The sequence below is a fragment of the Solanum tuberosum genome, unplaced genomic scaffold, assembly GCF_000226075.1.
Source record: "Solanum tuberosum cultivar DM 1-3 516 R44 unplaced genomic scaffold, SolTub_3.0 scf00032, whole genome shotgun sequence".
Lineage (NCBI taxonomy): Eukaryota > Viridiplantae > Streptophyta > Magnoliopsida > Solanales > Solanaceae > Solanum > Solanum tuberosum.
The window spans coordinates 1963733-1986233 of NW_006238958.1; the positions used below are offsets into that span (position 1 = coordinate 1963733).

The following is a 22501-nucleotide window of genomic DNA, read 5'->3' on the forward strand; positions in this document are numbered from 1 at the left end:
CGGATAAGTTCACTGGTTTACAATATTCCAAAAAGAAATTAACGGGTGAATTTCCTCTTTATAGTAAGTCAAAATTCCTTCCGTCGGCGGCCGTCATCCGCCGACGTCATCCCGTCGCCGGAAGGAACGCTGGTGAAAACATCTCCACGGAATCTGTAGATACACAAATTTCAGAGAGAATTGCATTTGATAGATTGCAAAAAAGTGCAAAGAGGAGGAGAGAAAGCAGGAAATTGGAATCATGATAACGCGATCGAATTTGGCGGAGCAGCTGAGAGAGTATCAGATTCGATCAAAGCACGATTGGGCTTCCGTCTCCTTCTTTTCCTCCACCTCTAATCTCACATCTACCGCTTCAAGGTATTCTATCAATTCATTTCTCGCTTCTGCAATGATTTTATTGAAAACCTACATTTAGTAATTCCTGAACGAGATCCAGGATATTAATCTGTGAATCTATGCACTTCTATGGCTAAATGTTGATTTTGTTTATGAAAATTTATCATTTCGGATTGATAATTGTGAGGTTTCAGGTTTAAATCCCAGCAGAGACTAAAACACAAGGTAGCTGGTTCATGTTTGTGATGGGAGGTGATAGTTATCCCGTGGAATAATCGTTGTGTGCACTATAGCTGACCTGGACACCAGGATTATCAAATTTTGTTCAATCAATACAAGTTGTACCTGTTATCTAATCAATATGTGCTTCTGAAAGTCTATTTTTTTGTTGTTGGTATTATTAGGAAATTTTTGTTTGTCAAAGTTTAGGATTACTTGATTGAATGTTACATATGAACTTTATATGTTAGCTCGAAATGAGACGTGGGAATTGTTAATTCTTACTCTGCCTTTTTACCTCACTTCTCTGCACCTAGTAGAGTTTTGAAGCGAGTAAATTATTGCATGGCCAATAAAACGAGGAAGGTGAAATGCCCAACTTCGAAACAATTACAGTTGAATATTGGAATCAATGTAACACCTTAGGATTAAAGGGAAGAAAGCAAATGGTAGAATGGAGAAATGATCAGCTCCGATCTTTTTTACAATGTTGTATTTCATTGAGAGTGGACTGGATGAAGAATGAGTGAATTGCATCTTTGCGCTTGGTCCTAGAACTTACTTTTGTGGAAGAACTAGCAGCATGCTAGCTGATTTTATCATTTCCTTAACAGTTTAGTGCATAATGTCATTGCAGCTTCTGACTATTTGTTGTTCTGAGCCTTCTTTTCTCTTATTTCCTTTTTCTTTTACCTTGATGCAGGGCGGATGTCGTGATGTTTGTAATTTGTGAACTGGTTATCTTGGCACTCCTGGTTTTCTCAGTAGTTTCATTGTACTTCACACATCTAAAACTTGCATTTATCTTAGTAAGTTCTAGCTTGCTATTGCTTGTATGCGTGACAATTACAAAGCAAGTTACAGAAGCCAGGAAGAAGAAGCGAAGAATGCTTCTTCCATTATCAATGTAGAAATGTGCCATGAAAAATCTTTTTGCTATGCCCAACCTATATTTTAATGTGAAATGTCAACTTATAATTTTGTCCTTTTTTTTTTCCTTTTCTGAATTCCTTTTGACACAAGTAATTGTAGTAGAGGCAAGCTGATTAATTGGTGCAGATTTTGAGATCATTTGACATCAGAGCTGTTATTTTTGTTATATACTTCATAGGTGTTTGGGCTTGTTGATAAAGCTTCATGTAAGTTTAGCCTCAGTCCTGAAATGTAATTCTCGTGTACCTTCATACTTAAATCTCTATTTAGTCTTACATTTTATCGTCACGAAGGCATTTATTCTGTCAAGGTTGTTCCCAAATCATGAAGAATATTGATCTTTGATGTCTGCACTTTGTTTTCCTTAACAAGCAATAGGATATTTATATAATACATCATTGAAATTGACAACAAGATATAAGTGCTTGTGTGCTTTTATATTTACAGAGGCCATGAAGAGACTTCAACTTGGACATCTTATTGGCTGGCTGCTGTTAAGGTTATTTTCTCCCCAGTTTTAACCAATTATGTTCCTAGTTAGATTTTATCACTTACCCGAACTTTTTTGGTATTCACTGGGTCTTGAAGAAATGGACATCCATACCTTGAGTTGCTATTGTCCATATTGCCCCAAATACCAAAAGAACACTTAGAACCAATCCCAAAAGTCCAAGTGACCAATTAATAAACCAACTTGGACTATATCTGTTAGGTTTCTTGATCATTATCCACATTAGACAAGGATATGCCAAGGTAACAGTCAGAGCAATGCCACCAATAAGCCCAGCCAAACTTGGCAAAAAAGGGAGTGCCACTGATATGAAAAATGTTAGGCATCCAAAGAATACCCTCAATCCTGTTCTAAGCCACCATGGACATGGTTTCTTCTTCTTGGTGGTGTACTTACACTCCCAATTGTCAAACACTGGCATTGCATAGATTTGGAATGAGGTAAGGCAATGGATTGCCACCAGTAAACTTGTTGTCCCTAGAATGACTTTTGAAGTGTCTTCTCCATGGTACTTGTCCAATGCACTCAATATCCCTCCATTTGGCATCTGTCATGACAGTAAAAGAAGGTAATATTCAACTTCTCTTCCTTCTTTCTAAGGTTGATCAAATGTCTCAAAACAGAAACTAAACTTTTAAGAGTGGTTTACACAAATAACCACTTTGTAGCCTTGTGTTTAGAAGTTGGTCAACCTTTCAAAATTAAACCAATGGTATTATGTCCAAAAGTGGTTTAAGTTTAGAAGTTGCATATCAAAACTAATATTCAGACCTTGGGTTCAAGTTTGAAAAAGTGGTCAAATTTTAAATAAAATGCCACAAAGTGGCTATCTAGTGTAAACAATCCAAATTGTGAAGGATCTTACCAGGTTTCCATAAGCCCAGTAGCCTCCAATTGCCAATGGAAACAAACACAAAGCAATGATAGAATATGAAAACTTGACTCCTTTCCACATTGGCACATGAGATGGATTCTTTAAGCTAGAAGGCATTGTACCCTGTGACACAACCAACCAATGTTTAAAAAACAACACTTTTATAATAACATATAAAAAGTTGAAATTGTAAAATTGGTTAGTTAATAAACAAACCTGAATCTCAAGAACAAGATTATGGCCCCTGAATGCAAAAACTATCATTCCAAGAGCATTAAAGATGGCACAAATTGTTGCAACATCAGATGTATTTTCAACATGTTCAAATGAAACTCCTTCTGGCCTTTCTTTTACAACAGAAATTACCCATGTCAAGGTGCAATAGGTCACCGCGGAGATCGAACCGACGAGAGAAATTCCAGCAATGGAATTTAAATTAGGAAGCTGAGCAAGAACTATGGCTGAAACTGTGAACACAATGTACCACTCTATGGTACTTAGAGTGGTTATATGGCTATCAGAAGCACAAACAGTTTGGAAGAAAATCTTCATAGTGCTTCCTCCAATCATAATTAGTGTAACACAAGTACCACCTGATAGGTACATTGTTGGAAATAGAGCCAATATCTTCCCAAGTTTTTCACCTACACAACATTTAATAAACTTGATAAGGCATAGTACAAGTTCACATACTACGTGTATTTTTAAACTCGATCACATGATGTAGCCCGAGGGATAAATCCGTGAAGTAATTGTTATGCTTACCGAAAGCAGCCATTGAGAGGCCAAGATAGCGACTATTGCGCATGCCAGGGGCAAATTCATGAAGTTGGATGAGTAACCAAAGTGTGTATAATTGCCACATAAATACTAATGATAGGCTTATGATCCCCCATATCCTACAATTTATCAAAATCCAAAGCTAATCAGTATACAGCACAACAATCCAACATTTGGTATTATAACTAGTGTAATTTCACATGTAAGGTCTGAAGAAGATGAATAATTGTATACAGATCTTACTCTACCTTTTATGGGGTAGATCATTGATGGTTTCTGATTGACTCTTGACTCAAGATAATCATTTATACAAAATAAAAAGCTATGATGGAAAACAAAAAACATTTTCCAAAAAATAATTAGTCATTTTCCAGTAATTGATACAAGTTCCACTGTTTACACCCAAAAGAAAAAGAAAAAAAAGGAAGAAAGAAATAACTACTTAATTTTGGACAGATGTCATTCTCCTTCCCAATAATCATATCAACTCTCAACTTTATATTACTGCTTTAACAAACACTTACGTAGATACTACTATTATATCACTAATTTTAGTATAATTTTTTTTAAAAAAAAATAATCATTTTTTAGTAGGGAAAATTTTCATAAAAAACATTTCTTGTTTACTAATATCATTATCAATTCTTAATAAATATTTTGAAAAATATTTTCCTTTCTCTTCACCAAACACCAAAATAAAATCTAAAAGATTTGAAAAATGACTTATGTCATACCAAACAATACACCCTTTATTTATTTTCCCTTTAGCAAGAAATTAAAGAAACATACGGTTATGAAAACACAACAACATATACCCCTGTAAGGTCTGGAGAGGGTACTGAAGTGTACAAATAACCTTCCTACTACCTTATGGGGGCAGAGGAGTTGTTTCAGTTAAACCTTCGGCTTAAGAAAAATCATTTTTTTCAAACAAAAGTAAATAAACAAGTTTTGATGATTATTGTACATACCATCCAAGTGTAATAAAAGCAAGAGGAAGAAGTAGAGCTTGGACACCAATCCCAGAACAAAGTGTATGAAATGCAGCATAATATGCATTTCCACTTCTTGATTCAGTGATTGGAAGCCAAGCATCTTGAGCAGGATCATGAAGCTTTGTAAGATGACCAATTTCTTCCATATATGTTAAAGCTTTCTTCATTATTGGACTTGCACTTGCTAAAGGACTCATTAATATTTTTGAAGAAAATGGACTTTTTGGTGTTTTAGGAATAATATTATTGGAATCATGAGGAGATGATGTTGAAGAAATTGTAGTACTAATATTTTTCATTTCTTCTACCACTAACTCACTTTCCATGATATATTTTCTTGTAGTAATTGGATGATTTTCTTCTACACTATGCTTCTTTTTATATAGTGAATAAAGTAGCAACTTTGAAATTTGACTAGACCCCACATTTTGTCTCTTATTACATACCTAGTAATTACTAGGAGTAAGCAGTCCTTGATTGCTACATTCAAGATTCATTTGGTTCACACTTCTTAGTTTTTTTTTGTTTTTTTTTTATTTTCGCCTGGTGTTCGTATCTATATTGAAGGTTTGAATAATTAGAATTCACATCGCATTTTTTATGGAAAGTTTTAAGTTTTTTTAATTTTCAGGACTTTAACTTAAATTGTCTGATTAAAGATTAGCTATTTATCACTCCACACAATATTAATAGTTATTGTTGATTTACATCCTAGAATATTGTCTTAATTACATTGAATAAACGGGGAAAAAAAGTTATATATGAACTGTTCATATTATGGATTCTCAAATTTAATAAATAAAAAACAGAATCAACAAGTTTAGCTAATTAGTATTTTCAACCGAGAACATAGATATACATGTAGAAAATTACGTGGAAATTTAATCATTAACATTTTGACAAATATTACATTTCCGAATCCATAATTAATTCAAAATAAAAATAAGTTCAATGGTGGGAATTCAAAAATTAAAACTATTAAATTTAAATTCTGAATTTGTAGCTAGCTAGCGTAAAATATATTCATCATCAAACACATGTGTTTATGTATGTTCTTTGATAATTAATTATTCAAATGAATAGTAAGATACCACTCCATGAGCCGCCTATACTTTCAAAAAATTAGACAAAAATATGATAATCTTGTATTGAAAAATAAATATACTAAATTTCATAATTTTGAGAACTATGGAATATATACCCTTCGCACTAAAATTAGAGCAAATTTTCTTAAAGTACAAATTAAATGAAGATGCAAAGAAACCTCTGAGTTCCACTTTTAGGAATATATATATATATATATATATATTTATATATTTATAACTCAGAGGTTTCTTTGCATCTTCATTTAATTTGTACTTTAAGAAAATTTGCTCTAATTTTAGTGCGAAGGGTATATATTCCATAGTTCTCAAAATTATGAAATTTAGTATATTTATTTTTCAATACAAGATTATCATATTTTTGTCTAATTTTTTGAAAGTATAGGCGGCTCATGGAGTGGTATCTTACTATTCATTTGAATAATTAATTATCAAAGAACATACATAAACACATGTGTTTGATGATGAATATATTTTACGCTAGCTAGCTACAAATTCAGAATTTAAATTTAATAGTTTTAATTTTTGAATTCCCACCATTGAACTTATTTTTATTTTGAATTAATTATGGATTCGGAAATGTAATATTTGTCAAAATGTTAATGATTAAATTTCCACGTAATTTTCTACATGTATATCTATGTTCTCGGTTGAAAATACTAATTAGCTAAACTTGTTGATTCTGTTTTTTATTTATTAAATTTGAGAATCCATAATATGAACAGTTCATATATAACTTTTTTTCCCCGTTTATTCAATGTAATTAAGACAATATTCTAGGATGTAAATCAACAATAACTATTAATATTGTGTGGAGTGATAAATAGCTAATCTTTAATCAGACAATTTAAGTTAAAGTCCTGAAAATTAAAAAAACTTAAAACTTTCCATAAAAAATGCGATGTGAATTCTAATTATTCAAACCTTCAATATAGATACGAACACCAGGCGAAAATAAAAAAAAAACAAAAAAAAACTAAGAAGTGTGAACCAAATAAAATTTATTTTTCTTTTCTTTTTTATCATATTTTTCAGCTTGAGGTGCAAGGAAATTTCATTTCATTATTTAGAAAAGCTAAACTTGACTCTTGGAAAAGTAATAAGGTGTATATATATATATATTTGAATTAATACAATATGTGTGTTGCCACAATTTTCTCTTTCGAGGAAACTACTTAAACCAAATCTAAATCAAATGATCTTGTTTTGAATAATTTAATGGTGGAAATATTTGAAAATAAACTCAAAACAAAGGGAAAACATACCATTATTGGGTGCTTTCTTCTCTTCGAATTTTGAATTATATGATCATCTCAATCAAAAGTTTAAGCTATTAGATAGAATACTATTTACTTCTTTTGTCCGTCTTTACTCGTCCAGTATTAATTTGACATACTTCTTAAAAAATAATAAATAAAATGATGATTTTACTATCCACCCCTTTGAATATAATAAATCTAGTATTTCGACAAATGCATTGGGGAAATTACGACTACCATTAATAATAAAAGTAAATTAAAAATTAAGTATTGAATTATCTCTTTACGAAAAGACCTGCAAGACTAAGGTAAGGCTTGACTTTACTAGTCCCATCCCTACGACCCTTACTCTTCTAAGGTATTTTCCATTTTCCATACTGGATAAATAAAAATTGTCAAAGAGAACATTAATTCTTATTTATGTGTATACGTCATCCTTCATGTGTGACCCTATTCTTTTTCATGATCAAACACATAAAAATATTTTTTCCTTGTATAAATGTAAAAACTCTTGTATGCTAGCTCTATCGATATCATGCATGTTCAACTACTTGATCTAAAAGGGTACACACATTTTTATTTATGATAAGCTAGAAAAGAATACTATTTATTTACATGATGGAACAACAAAAATTCTTTAGTCTTCAATTAATAAATTCAGTAAGAACATAAAAGTTCAAAATCGATACAATTAATCAAGAATTTTTTATTATTGCATCAAAGAGCTTCTTTTATTTCTTTCATCGAATATAATGATGTGAATCAAGAGTTATAATATGATTAGTGACTCCAATTGTCGTAATTGGTAATACTTGCAACTTGACTCTTTTAGTTAACTGATAAATAGAATATTCAAAGTTGGCAAAAAGCCTTTCGATTAGGATATTTGGCTAAAATGATTTTTCAACAACTTCTTTTTTATTTTTTATGTTCCCAAGGATATAAAGAGGGTTGCAACTTTGTATATTATAGAGCCCACTGCCACTAGAGCCACAACCTTAGTGTTATTTGTGATAATATCTCTTTTCACTTGAAAGATCCAAGAAGTTCTTTTGACTAGTTAGCACCTAATTGACGACTATATGTGATGTAACTAGGATGACGCAAGAAAACCAATATATGAACATGTCTTTTTTGTTTTCATATAATCAAAGACGGAGAAATTTTATGAGTTCTAGATAATAAGTTTTTTGCTTATTGAGTTTTGAATATTATGTATTTTATTTGATTTTTAAATAGATGTTATTCCGCTATTTGTTATTGTACTAAATCAATATCAAATCGACCAAATAATAGATCAAGATCACGTTGTTCACTGAGCTACAAATGTATTATTTGGTCCAAAATATAACTACAACAAGAAGGATATTTAGTTGATGATAATTTTTTATTATTAACTATGGCAAAAATATTTAGAGGCATGCTCAAATAAGGTTTGACAACTGGGGCCATACTTTTGTATTGCGCATGCAAATATATAAGATTTATTAAATAATACTACTCTATTATTATTATTATTATTATAAAATTATTAGTATTATTTATGTTAAAGGGAAATACATATATAAAGTTGTTAGTTAGTGGCAATGCATGTATGATGACTAAGCACTTTTGGCTGTTGATGTCTCAAACTTTATTTTTTGCTATGGCTAAGGCTGCTCCCTGGGGTTCTTTGTATTGTAACTTAGCCTTGTTAACTTGTTTTTTTTTCTTTATTTAGACATATATTATTGACGATATAAAAAATATTTAACGATAATTATGCAAGACAAAATATTACTAGTAATTGATAATGTAAAATGAATGATAAGTAACCTATTATACATATGCAATTATACAAATAATGCATATAACTTTATTTTTTAATTTTTTTTTTGACATGTTGTAGTTACCTTGAAATTAAGCAGACCTCTAAGATTTTACTTTTGGAGACAACTTTTAATCCTATTAAATTATGTTTGTTGGACGTTGATGCTTGCTTTAATTATACTACTATCTAAAATTAAATTATTCTTATTAAGATTGCCTATATATATATATGATTTTGACTAATTGACAAAATAGTTAGTATTAAAAATGAAATGATGCACTTCATCATCATGAATCACAAAGAAATTTATTGGGTAAAATACTCAAAACCAAACCACATTTTCTTTTCAAAGCTAGTTAAATTATTGAATTCACACCAAATATTAATATAAAAAATATACAGTATGAAAAAAGGACAGAATAAATATCACTACTTTTGACAAAAAGACATCTTACTTAGCCACCAGCCCACTATTTAAGGTTTACTTTTATACACATTTCACTTAATTAATTACTTTAATCTGTCATAGTTATAATAATTAAAAGTACCTAAAAGTAATGCCACAAAATGATCTTATAGTGGGGTTTTATACGAGTTTTTTGCCAAAAACATTCTTAAACTATACCCTCAACTTAAACTACATCCTTAAATTGTTTTTCTTAACAGAAAACATCCCTAAATTATTTAAAATTTGACAACTTTTATCCTTTTGTTAAAATTTGTCAAAAATTAACAAGTTCTTCACAACAACATGTACGGTTCACACTAGTCTCAACAAATTAAACTCTCTAAATCACCCAATAAATCAATTCTGTTCATTCTACATACAACTAAAATAATATTATAATTTTTTTAGTAACAACGTTTTGCATTGTCTTCCTTTGAATTAGCAATTTTATTTTTATTTACTTTTCATTTGATTTGATGTCAAAGAAGTATCAATGGAAATGTTTTGTTTCATTGAATCTGCAAAAAGTGGTGGCGTTCGGTGACTTTTACTTCTAATAATGAAAAATGAAACTTGAGTACTAGAGATCAAAATTAGCTGAATCTTGATCACCTCAATTATTAATTTGCCCCAAAAAATTATTGTTCTAACAATTTTTTGACTTTGCAAGGTGAAGATTGTGTGAAATTAAGCTCCAACTCCATTCAGTTGGTAAAGGAGAAGAGGAGATCATGTCTCCTCGTAGACTCACACCGTCCTAACATTGTTCTTTTAACAGCAAATACGAGTCTCAAATTTTTTTTCGATGCTTTTTCCAACCAGTAATAATATTATAGATTTTTTTATGAGAATAATATGAATTGCATATGTTTTTGTGTGGAATTCGCTAATTTTTTGACAAATTTTAATAGAAGGATGAAAGTTGTTAAGTTTTAAATACTTGGAGGATGTTTTTTGTTAAAAAAGATAATTTAAGGATGTATTTTAAGTTGGAGGTATAATTTAAGGATGTTTTTAGCCAAAAACTCGATTTTATACACCCCACAAATATATATAAGAAAAACAATCTACTTGAGTTTAAGTTTTATACATCATCAATATAAATAAATTAAAATCGTTTATATGTATATTCTTACAGCCGGTCATTTTTCTCCAATTAATTTTTAACCATCTTAAACTAGCATTTTACACCAAATAAAAGCTAATAGAAGTTCTCTATATTCATGATGAATCCACTAGGAACGCTAGGATACAATAGCAAAACGTACAAAAATTATGTTGTAATACCAAAAAAATAATTAGAATCAACTATATAAAGTTTCACTAATATCACACTTCTCTGATTAATAAATAAATAATTTTATGCTAGCATTACACAAAATAAACATAAAAATGAAAAAGTAATAGAAGTTATCTATATATATTGATCATGATGATGAATCATTTGGTGGCATGACAAGGATGATTTAATTAAAATTCTGAAACTTTGGGTGATTTGAATATGTTGACAGTGTTTATCCACTCCATGGTTGTCCAAATAATTAAAGCTATATGCTAAAGTCTTCATACAATTAAGTTAATGAGACACCTTAATTAATTTATCCTATTCATGTCGTCATGGTAAAAGGCAATTCGATATATTAAGCTTCTAATTATGTGCGAGATAATTAGAAGAAAGATCGAATAAAAAAGCCCGATCTATTAAGCTCCCGTTAGCATTTTAAAACTTATTAAAATAGTATTCAACACTATTTAGCTCATGTTGATCACATGAAATTGTACGTTCATATGACTAAGATTATAAAAATTACAGAATCAGTAAGAAATTTCTATATCCACATGCTACGCATGAACATTAATCTAGTCACGTGAAATTTCATAAAGGCAATTTCTATAGCACCGATAATCATAATTTGATAGATGCAGATTTAGAATTTAAAGTTTATGATTCGTTTTTACGATAATCTCAAATTAATACATAATAATAACTTGATTTGTTTTCAAATATTTATAAATATTTGATAAGTTTATTGATACATATACAGAATTTGAACAAAAATTACTGAATTTCGACATGTAATTTGGACGTTTCTACGTGAATCTAGTTGTAACAAAAAACAAGATCCACTTCAAGACAAATCTAGACCATTGCCTTTTGCACTTGCATTTATACCTTGAATTTGTCTTTCACCATATTGGATATATAGCGCAATCCAATGTAGATAGATCATATATCACTTTCACCCTCCATCCACACACAAAACTACTCATCCACTTTGTTAGTTCTTGTATATATATAATTCTTGCCTCTTAGCTACTTATATATTATTCCTCGAGCATATATATAATTTCACGATCCCGATTATCAACTTCTAATTTAGTTCATATTGTTTCTCTCACTTTAGTTAGCTTAAATACAAGAATCAAGTTGCTTTTGGGAGAAGTGATTGTTGAAGTCATAATTTCTTTCTTTTCTTGCTTCAATTGCGAAATTTGATAATCTAAATTGTTCGAAAAAAATTTCAAAGTTTGTTAAGGATAGATAGTCAAATGAAGAGTCCTTCTAAGAAGTTAAGTAACATTATAGCCAAGTGGAGAAAAGGAAGGAAAGGTCAATTTGTTGTGTATACAAAGGAAGGCAAGAGATTTGTTGTGCCATTGTACTATCTAAATCATCCAATTTTCAAAGTTTTACTCGAAATGGCTGAAGAGGAGTATGGTTCAAATGTGAATGGCCCTTTGCAAGTTCCATGTGAGAATGAATTGATGGAGTATATTCTATGTTTGTTGAGAACAAAACTTGGTAATGTTGAAATTGGAGAAGCAATTTCCTCTATTGATACATGTAAAGGAACACATGTTTTTTCTAATTTATCCTCTTTGCAATGTGATAGTTTAGTTGAACGTGTGCCATAATGACTTCCTTAGGCTAGAAAATAGAGTAGAAGATGAAGATTGTTTATGTAATATATAAAATGTACTATAACAATATTGATGACAAGTTTGAAGTTTTGATACTTCTAACATACTTTTCTAGTTGCAATTTGGCAATTCTTCCACTCCTTTTGATGTTCTCCCCCACCCCCCACCCCTTTTTTTTTTTCTTCCGTCAAGTGTTCGATATTTGCATGGCTTAATTTGATTAAATTTAGATTCACGCATTGCAGAACCTACTTATGGGAGCTACGCTCTCAACAAAAAAAAATATTCATGAAAGCTCGAACCCGAAACTTTTAATTATGAATGGAGAAATCTCAATCATCATATCGCAACCCATGTTGATCCTTTAATGTTCTCCAACATTTGAATAGCATACTAATCATTAAAGTAATAGTATTAGTTTTTTTTGTTTCTCATTTGGTTAAGACACATAATTAAAGGATAAAAAAAAAAATTACTAAGAAATTTTTCATTCTCAAGACTCGACTCAATATCTCGAATTAATTAAGAGCAAAGTAATCTATTCATATCACCACAATCTTCAATGGTTAACATACTAATCTATACTCCTTATCCCCCTCCCCGTTGTGCTCGAGGGTGATTAGAGAATCAAATTAAGATTATCCATCTTTTTTATATATATTAGGCATTGCATTCTCTGAATAATTCAAAATCAAAGTAATTGAATGTACGATTCCAATATGCAAACAATCTCTCACCCCTTTTAAATTAGGCGAATTGTATTTATTTTAATTGATGATTTCTCATATTCAACCTCTATAGGGTGCGAATCATAAAAGAGGACATATACGTTAGCGATGCAAAAGGCAACGGTCCTAATAAGTGGTAATGGTGATAAAAGTATTTTTATTTACTTAATTATATCTTTTTATAGGTTCAAAGAAGCGTTTTCGGACAAAATTTAGCCAAGTACAGAAGGAGAAAATGCAAGAGTTGGCTGATAAATTAGGGTGGAGGATACAAAGGGAAGATGAAGAATTGGTGCAGCAATTGTGCAATGAGACTGGAATTACAAGGCAAGTGTTCAAAGTTTGGATGCATAACAACAAGCATACACTTGGTAAAAAACCCTAGAACCAAAAAACCTCCCCCCCCCCCCCCCCCCCCACACACACACACAACACACACAACCAAAAAAATTGAAAATAAAGAAAAGAAAAAGAGTTATAAGGGGTATCAAAAGTAATGGAATGAAAAGAAACGGATTAAAATTGACTTTTCTGAAAACTTTCAGGGACCTATAAATTAGGCCCATAACCCGAATAGCTCTTGTAATCTCCAGTTTATTCAACCACTGAAGCATTTTTGGGAACAGCGATTAACGAAGAGGAAGAGAGATGGGAGGTGGAGATGGACATGGCATGACCTTCAAAGGCATCACTGTACATCAACCTAAGCGTTGGCACTCCGTCACCGGAAAAGGATTGTGTGCCGTCATGTGGTAATTTCTTCAAACCCTAGCCCCTTTCTATTGTTATTTCATTTCCCCTGTTTTTCGATTGATTTTACGAGCTGTATGGATTTGATAATGTAATGTTTTCGGATCAGAGATTTAAGAATTAGATTTGATTGGAATATATATTAGGGAACCTTATGGCGCTCAAGTGTGTGATGTATTGGTTGATCCATTGTTGAGGATGAGATTTTCTCTGAACAAAGTTTGACTCATTATTTTTTTTGCTTAGCTGATAAATTACAAGGTTCATATAGTGAGTGCATTTGATGGAATTTTGTTAATAATAGATATTGCCTGCAAAGGCAGATGTGGTACCCGTAAATGTACCAGGTAGAGGTTCATTGGGCATGTTAGACATGCCTTAAGTAGCATTCTACAGGTAATGTTGAACAAATCAGCCTTCCCCCCTAAAAAAAGTGATTTTGAAGAAAAGATGCCAATTATAAAAGAAATAAAACTACTACTACTACATGTTGATCCAAAGTTAGTTTTGGTCGATTATATGAATAATCACTGTCTATTTCACTCCAATTTGAAAATCCACATTGTGAGGATTTGTCCATTGTCCCAGCTTGTGTTCGTTGGGCTTTATGGGTGGAAAGGCCCATTCTCCAATTTTTATTTGTGAAATTGTGCTTGGTGGCTGATTAAATTCAGTTGCACTACTATCTCAGGCTCCTGTTGGAGGTTTAGTTGGTTCAGCTGTAATAAGAGAAATAACTCAACTTCATTTAAATAAAAAAGAAGAGAGGAATAGCTGATGATTTTAATCACTGATGCCTTACCTTAAACTTTTGCATTTTATTGGCATTTAACTAGTAAGCAATAGTCGGAGGGTATACAGCAGGATGGATATCTTAAATGTTATTTTTTTTTTTTTTTTGATAAAGGTAACATGGATATCTTAAATGTTATTGACCTTAAGTATATAATAATGTACCAACAACTTCCAAGGATGTGGTCTAATAGTCATGAAGTGGGTTGAGAACCATGAGGCTTGAGGTTCAAATCCTAGCGAGGCAATATCATTAGGTGATTTCTATTTTCTTCTCATGTGTCAGCCTTGGCGGATAGAGTTATCCAATACCTATGTTGGTGGGAGGTAGCAAGTACCCCATGGAATTGGTCGAGATGCACCCAGGCGATCTGAACACCATGGTTGTCAAAAAATAATAATAATGCGCCAACATAGTTTTCAAATATTAGCAGGATGATTCATAATTAATAGGGACTTATTAATATATGGAGAATGGTATGAACTATAATCTGCATTTTATGGATCAAATTAATGAGAGATCTGTGCTGTTACACTTTTTATATACCATAACACCAGAGTGTGTTTGTTTTTTCAGGTTCTGGATTCTTTACCGGGCCAAGAAAGATGGTCCTGTAGTGTTGGTGAGTCTCAATATTGTTTCATCATTTCTTACATTTTCGTTTATTGTATACCATTTTGGTGATTGTTGATGTGATTTTTACTGCTTAGGGCTGGAGGCATCCTTGGGAAGGCCATGGCCATGGTCATGACCATTAGGTAAGGTTCTTGCAACTATAGTAGCTTATAATGTTACTAGTGAATGTGGTCAGTCATTTTTACATTATGGTGGCTGGAGAAGTCTCTGTTGTTTATCTTTGCTATTTGTAAATGATGCTTCTAATCCAAAACCTTATGTATATTCTGAAGTGACATGTATTGGTCAAGATTCATAACATAACCTATATCTTCATCTAAGCAACAGTTGGAATAAATTTGCAAAACGGCTACTAGTTGCAAAATGGCAAACTATATAAGCAGAGAAATTTTTCCTGTACTGAAAAAATTGGAAATGGTAACTTTTTATGTAGAGAGATTTCTCCTTTTAGCCAAAATAAATAAGCATATGAGATTCATGTCAAAATATTTTTCTTCAGCAGAATAAGTGGTTCATATGAAGAGTATGATTGTTGGTTGATCATATCACCTGCACCAGAATATTATTCCCACATTTTGCAGTCTCTACATTATCTGCTTATGCTCGGATATTCGCTGCTAGTACTGAGTTGAGATTTTGAGATACTCAAAACCTATGAAATTGTAATGTGCCGTCAATTTTAAATTTATTGTTTGAATCTTTGTGTCATTTGGCTTCAAGTGGGCTGTTCCTAACTTTTTAAGTCTTGAGCGATCATCCTCTATTTTTGTTTGACTAGCCCAGCCTGATGACTTGTGCTAATTGATTTTGCAGATATGTCGTGGAAGCTGCGGCTGGATTGTAAACCAATACGGTCAATGCTAATGTATTTCTTGGAAAACTCAGTTGAATATCTTTCAAAACAGTTGTATTTTGTGTTCAATAAAAATCCTATGAAGTGGAGAATTGTTTATGAATATGACTTGATTCATAAGATGCTTTGTTTTAGTTAACTTTGAGCTATGATTTTTGTTTTCATTGAACTGTTTGGCGCATTTTTTGCAGTGGTGTGTGCAACATTTCTCTGTTTGTATTACCAACTCTTTTCATGAGTGAGTTTGAATGAAATTATGTAGATAGCAACATTTGTGAATACGACGAGATTTAATTTTTATGAACTGTGTCTTGCAGTAGCAGGTTAAAAGTTTAATTTAACTGTGTTGATAATGCACCCTGAACTGTCTTTCCTCGAGCTGAGGTCTATCGAAAACAACCTCTCTACATCCAAAATAAGGGTATGGTCTGAATGCATCCTACCCTCTCCGGATCCACTTTGTCAGACAGATTACACTAGATATTATGTTATTGTACGTTGATAATGCACCTTAGCATGCAACTTAAAATTCATATAAAGGTCGCTAAGATCTATGTAACCTGGATTTAAAATGTTAAATTAACAAAAAAAAACTATTTCATGAAGACCATTAAAGACTCAACCAGTAATATGAACTTAACGATCATCACAATCAATAATAGTATATGATTGAAAATTTGCAAAGCTACTATAAGAAGTAATCAGACAAAGAAAGACAACAATTGACATATATAAGCTGAATTGCCTCTATTTTATTGATCTGAAACAAATAAAAGAATAAAGTGATACAATGAACTAAGAGTAATCAGTTACAATTAGTTTGATCTGAACTCTGAATATCAGAAGATTCAGATTCGAGAATCTGCAGTCATTGCTTCAATTAGCTCAGCAGAAATCTTAACTGGCTCCTACTTTTCGCTTGTCATTTCAAGAGTTTAACTTATATACACCGAATTTAACATGTGAGTATATTCAGAAGAGAAACTCTTGTCCTAATTAGACGCCGAATAATACACTCTAATTCTCCTTCAAGAACATCTTCAATAACAATCTCCACTGCTTCCAATCTTTTATTCGCACATTGTAATGTCATTGCATCACATTTTTCCCAAGAACTAAAGCTATTCACTCTCATCAACTTTGATCCAAAAAAATACCCTTTATTTAATTTCTTGTTATTTGGACTTGGCATTAACATAAGTGACATCAATGACTCCACAATTGACATAGTAGCAACTTTCACTTCCCTAAGCACGTTCACAACTACCATCAAATTATTTTTACTTTCTGAGCTTTGGTCCGACACCAATGATAATTTCATTCCCTTTAAGGAATGCAAACGCTTTAATATTTCTTTCTTCAACTTCTTTCGTTGACAATGAAAAGATACTGTGAATTTGTTATTATCTCCAACGCTTATTCTTCTGAACGTTGACTTGAGGTCATGGAGATGGTCTTTAACTAACAAAAGAACATCTTTTGTAGTGGTACATACTTCGAGCATCCTTAACGATGTTTCAGAAACATCATGGACCCATTTTTCTTGTCCTTGGTGCGCGATTTCTCGTTTGATCATCGATGAGTGAAGCAAATCGTTGGCTGAGTCGTGCAAGTCTCTTAGAGCATCAAAATTTGGTAATGCCATTGTATCTTCTTGAGCTAGAGAATATGTTTGAGCTTTTGACTTTTGAATTATATTAGATTGAGACTGTTTAGATAAATGCTTTGCATTTGTAACCTTTTTATAGGTTACCTAAAAAAAGATTAGAAATGTGAGATTTGTGATCTCTAATGGAAAAAGGACAGGAAGGATCCTTTTTTGTACGTATTGGCAACAGCTAAGGAGATTAATAATATTGTCCTAAAGGAAATTTCCTCCTAAAAGGAAAAATACAAGAAATAGAATAATTAATTTATACTCCAATTATTCCATCTGGTGTCTGGTTCCCGCATTGGAGTCCAACTAATCTTGATTTGCAACGTGTGGGAAAATGCTCTCTATCAAGGATTTTTCCATACTCAGAGGTCGAACCCGAGACATCATGTCATGATCACAAGTTACGTACTGCTTAATCAAATACCATCATATAAAATTGAAACGAGGAAGAGGGATGATGCACGAGGGAGAGAGACGATGCCAGTCTGGTACTTATTAAATTGTCGACATGCAGACAAAATGTATTGACAATATATTTATGAAGACTAATTAGGGAGCATTATGAAACATTAATCAACATAATTTGGAATACTTCAACATGATTTTAGAGTATTAACAACTGTTTATGTTTCTTGTTAATTAATTAAGACATGAAATCTTCTATTAAGATTATATTCTAACCATGCGTGCATTGCGTTGGCAGAGTTTCCAAGAAAATTCTTCCAGCATTGACTATTTTTTTTAGTTGTCCTTTAGTGACATGGATATTTTCCCTCCAAAATCTACACATGTGAGACATGATATATATTTCGTGCATTATTTTATATTATATATGCACTTAGTTCGTACAGTTATAGTCGATCCCAACTTGTTTGGAGCTTAGGCGTAGTTATATCTTTTGTACATGATTAAAAAAGCTTTGAAGAGGAATGTTTTTTGTCAAACTTTTAAAACTTCAAGGATGTTTTCAGTGAAGTGAAACACTATAAGGATGAAGTTGAAGTTTGAACGAAACAATAAGGATGAGTTTGGTCAAAAACTCACTACGAGGTCAACTGAGAGACTCAAAGTCTTTCTAAGTCCAAAACATAAGTCTTTCTACTTTATATTTTCATACTATATTGGATTGTCTAATAAATTTCTCTTTGATTATTGAGCAAAATTTTGTCACCAATGGAAGGTGTAAATTTACTACTAGTCCTTCTTCTTGTAGCTAGTAGTACTATATTAGATGGATTGTTATTATGCAGAGCTATGAATTCAGACATACTTTGTGATGAAAATGAAAAAAATGCTCTTATCAAGTTCAGACAGGGTTTCAGGGATCCATCACAGTCAATGATCATGTCGTCTTGGATGGTCGAGGAAAATTGCTGCAACTGGAAAGGTGTTGAATGTGACAACACAACCGGATACGTGATCACTCTTGACCTGCACCAGCAATTCTTGCAAGGTGAGTTTGGGACTTACTTGCTTGGCTTGTCTCATTTAAGACACTTAGACTTAAGCCAAAATGATTTCCTTGAGGCCTTGTTTCCTGATTTCATTTGCAAATTTAAGTACCTAGAGTATCTCAATTTGCACAAAACCAAGTTTAGGGGATCAATCCCTGAGTGTCTTGGAAATCTGTCGCGGTTGCAGTTACTTGATCTTGGTGATGGTTTATCACTCCGGGTTGATAGTCTTGAATGGATTCAGCATCTTTCCAATATGAGGATTCTTGACCTGAGTGGAGTTGACCTGAGCAATGCCAAAAACTGGCTACATGACATCAATTTCCTAAGGTCTCTCGTGGAATTACGTTTGTCTTCTTGTCAGCTTCCTAAATTGCTTCCTGTTTTTGTAAATTTCACATCCCTTCAGGTTCTTGACCTCTCGTTAAACTATCTGGATGTTCCATTTCCTAGCTGGTTAGTCAATACAAGCTCTCAGAGTCTTGTTTATCTTAATCTCAAAAGAAGTCTGCTGCATGGTTTACTTCCAAATACCGCCTTTGGAAACATGTACTCACTTAGAGTTCTTGATCTTTCTGACAACTCTATCCGAGGAAAGCTTCCGTCTTTTGAGAACATGACTTCAGTTACTTCTCTTGATATCTCAAGGAATTCTCTTGTAGGCAAATAACCGCCAACCCTGCCTTCAAAGTTGAAACATTTGGATCTTTCATCCAATAATCTGGAGGGTCCTTTAGCAAGAAGCATCGCACAACTTAGGCAATTAGTTGTCCTCAATGTTGCTTGGAACTCTTTCAATGACTCAATTACTGAACATTTCTTGAATTTCAGTGATTTGAGAATGTTAGACTTGTCATCCAACTCAATTATCCTCAATATAACTGCAACTTGGATGCCTCCTTTTCAACTTGACATTATTGGCCTGATGTCTTGCCAACTTGGTACACAGTTTCCTCAGTGGCTTCATACACAAAAGGATTACTCATTTATCGATATCTCTCATGGTAGCATCTCAAATGAAGTGCCTGATTGGTTCTGGAGTCTCTCTGCAAAGGTACAGCACATGAACCTTTCTCTCAACTATTTCAGAGGGGAAGTACCTCAAGTTACATCAAGACTTGATAGTCTTGAAAAACTAGACCTGAGCCAAAACAACTTTTCTGGTCCTTTACCTCATTTTTCGTCCAAGATGAAGATGTTGATTTTGTCCCGGAATTCTTTTAATGGCGCCATTTCCCCTGTATGTGAATCACTTGTCATGAATAATTCTCTTATGTTTTTAGACCTATCGTTCAATAATCTATCAGGAACACTTTCAGACTGTTGGAGATATGGGAACAATCTGGCAGTATTAAAGTTAGGCTATAATAATCTGTCTGGTGAAATACCTCATTCTTTTGGATATCTTGAAACTCTCAGGTATCTGCAACTGAAAAACAACAGGCTGTCCAAAAATCTGCCTTCATCACTGAAGAACCTACAAGGACTAAAAATTCTTGATCTTTCCGGAAATTGTTTATCTGGAAAGATACCATCTTTCTTAGGGGAGACTTCACAAAATCTATTGGTTCTTTTGTTAAGAAAGAACAAGTTCGATGGAAACATTCCCCTACAGATTTGCCAGCTCAAAAACTTGATTATTTTGGACCTTAGTTCCAATTCTCTATCAGGCACCATTCCAAAGTGTGTTAAAAATTTCCTAATGATGGCTGGGGTAGAGGAGCTCCCTTCCTTGGTTTATGGTCCCTATGAAGAATACAGGAAGGATGTGGCGTTGATGCTAAAAGAGAGAGGCTATGATTATAGTTTTGCCTTTATGGCGGTGATTGATCTATCAGATAACCATTTATCAGGGGAAATTCCTGAGGAAATCACCACACTTGTTCAATTGCAGGTATTGAATTTATCAAGGAATAATTTAACTGGAGCAATTCCTTGTAAGATTAGTAAAATGCAATCTTTGGAAGCTCTTGATGTTTCCTGGAATCGTCTGTCATCCTTCTTGCCTTCCAGCATAGTGGAGCTTTCCAGGCTCGAGATCGCGAATTTTTCGTTCAATAGTTTGACAGGAAAAATTCCAATAGGTGGTCAATTTTTAACCTTTGAAAATAGTTCTTATATTGGGAATCCAGATTTGTGTGGCATGCCACTTTCCAAAAGCTGCTCGGGACATTTTCTTGAGGACATTACTCACTGTAACTCTCCCAAGAAAAAAGACGTGCAGGCCATTCATCAGCATGAGGAAGACAATTGGCTTGATGAATCATCATTCTATATCAGCATGGTAATTGGTTTCATCACAAGTTTCTGGTTATTTTGGGCTACTCTATTAGTGAAAACATCTTGGAGACATTCCTATATGAGGTATCTTAATAAAATGGGCAACAATATTTATGTGTTTGTAGCCATAAGATTACCAAATAAGCATAAACCATCAAAGATGAAAGATTGAAGTTCTTTCAGGGATTGCTGAATAAGGTAATGAAGGTCTTATTTCTGGTGCAACTTTCTTTTGTTGTTTTGTTTTCTAGGAGCTCTTCTGGTTTTGTTTTTGTAAAATCTTCTAAGTACTATATTGTGTATGCCTAGTTGCATTGTTTCATCTCGTGGGATTGTACTAGGTATGTTGTTGTTGTAGTCATAATTGTATTCTATGATATGTTTTGTGGATATCTAAGTAACTTGAGAATACTATTACTAATGTTTTTATCACTTGTAAAACTGTTAAGATCATTTCACTTACCTCAAGTAGAACAATGACATAAGTTTAATCAATCCAAGTCATGACCAGTTTGGCCTTTCAACTCGATCGTCTTTATGACAAATCTTGGATGATCAAACATTTAATACAAAGTTTTCGTGATATTTTATTCAACTTGTCTGTACCATAGATAGATATACTCAACCACAGTCCACAGATCATGCAGCATAATGCTCGTCAATATACACATAAAGATTGCTACTTGATCTTCATTTTAGGAGTATACTCCCTCAGATCCAACAATTTTAGACATATTGAACCACTAGTAAACTCCCTTAGATCCAGAAACTTCAGCTCATTAACACATAATCCACTATAATACATAAAAAAAAGTAGAGTACTTGTAGAACATTTATCTCCACAGGTTTACATTTTTCCTGTCTTTGCTTATCTGCAACCTTATGAAACCAGCCAACACTAATTACTATGCTCAGCGCTGATAGTAAATAAAACACTCAGAAGAAGAAAAGATGACAGAAATATGGTTAGATGACGTGAAATGTCAAGATTCCTCTTGCCCCCTGGCTCTCATCTAATTTGAGCAGTCATTTCAGCTCAAATCCACATAATATACTAGATACTGATACTTTGCTCATGCGATGGGCGACATGTATGATGGTTAACAGAGTATTTTAGAGGTACAATTAGATGGAACTTATTATATTACAAGATTTAA

At 32.7% G+C, this 22501-nt stretch overlaps 6 protein-coding genes across 6 annotated transcripts; 4 read left to right on the top strand and 2 right to left on the bottom strand.

The window, feature by feature from the left end:
- On the top strand, window positions 1-1608 carry LOC102590479 (uncharacterized). Its single transcript, XM_006342047.2, has 2 exons — window positions 1-360; window positions 1262-1608. Exons 1-2 carry the CDS (start codon window positions 242-244, stop codon window positions 1467-1469), a joined length of 327 nt encoding a protein of 108 aa, XP_006342109.1. The 5' UTR covers window positions 1-241; the 3' UTR covers window positions 1470-1608.
- A 217-nt stretch (window positions 1609-1825) lies between these two features.
- On the bottom strand, window positions 1826-4983 carry LOC102590159 (lysine histidine transporter-like 8). The gene is made up of 5 exons (XM_006342046.2): window positions 4628-4983; window positions 3642-3775; window positions 3093-3520; window positions 2868-2999; window positions 1826-2549 (listed from the first exon to the last, which is right to left on the bottom strand). The coding sequence occupies exons 1-5, from the start codon at window positions 4975-4977 to the stop codon at window positions 2064-2066; spliced, it is 1530 nt and encodes a 509-aa protein (XP_006342108.1). The 5' UTR covers window positions 4978-4983; the 3' UTR covers window positions 1826-2063.
- Window positions 4984-13491: 8508 nt separating this feature from the next.
- On the top strand, window positions 13492-16224 carry LOC102590824 (NADH dehydrogenase [ubiquinone] 1 beta subcomplex subunit 2). Its single transcript, XM_006342048.2, has 4 exons — window positions 13492-13673; window positions 15041-15086; window positions 15175-15222; window positions 15914-16224. Exons 1-3 carry the CDS (start codon window positions 13570-13572, stop codon window positions 15220-15222), a joined length of 198 nt encoding a protein of 65 aa, XP_006342110.1. The 5' UTR covers window positions 13492-13569; the 3' UTR covers window positions 15914-16224.
- A 480-nt stretch (window positions 16225-16704) lies between these two features.
- On the bottom strand, window positions 16705-17650 carry LOC107059672 (uncharacterized). Its single transcript, XM_015306432.1, has one exon. It carries the CDS (start codon window positions 17596-17598, stop codon window positions 16909-16911), a length of 690 nt encoding a protein of 229 aa, XP_015161918.1. The 5' UTR covers window positions 17599-17650; the 3' UTR covers window positions 16705-16908.
- Window positions 17651-18783: 1133 nt separating this feature from the next.
- Window positions 18784-19734, top strand: LOC107059682 (receptor-like protein 12). Its single transcript, XM_015306460.1, has one exon. The coding sequence runs from the start codon at window positions 18784-18786 to the stop codon at window positions 19732-19734; it is 951 nt and encodes a 316-aa protein (XP_015161946.1).
- On the top strand, window positions 19735-21753 carry LOC102578493 (serine/threonine-protein kinase BRI1-like 2; the record flags this gene model as incomplete). Its single annotated transcript, XM_015306461.1, has 1 exon — window positions 19735-21753. A coding segment is annotated over one exon (1782 nt), but the record flags the coding sequence as incomplete, so codon positions are not given.
- Between the last annotated feature and the right edge of the window lie 748 nt (window positions 21754-22501).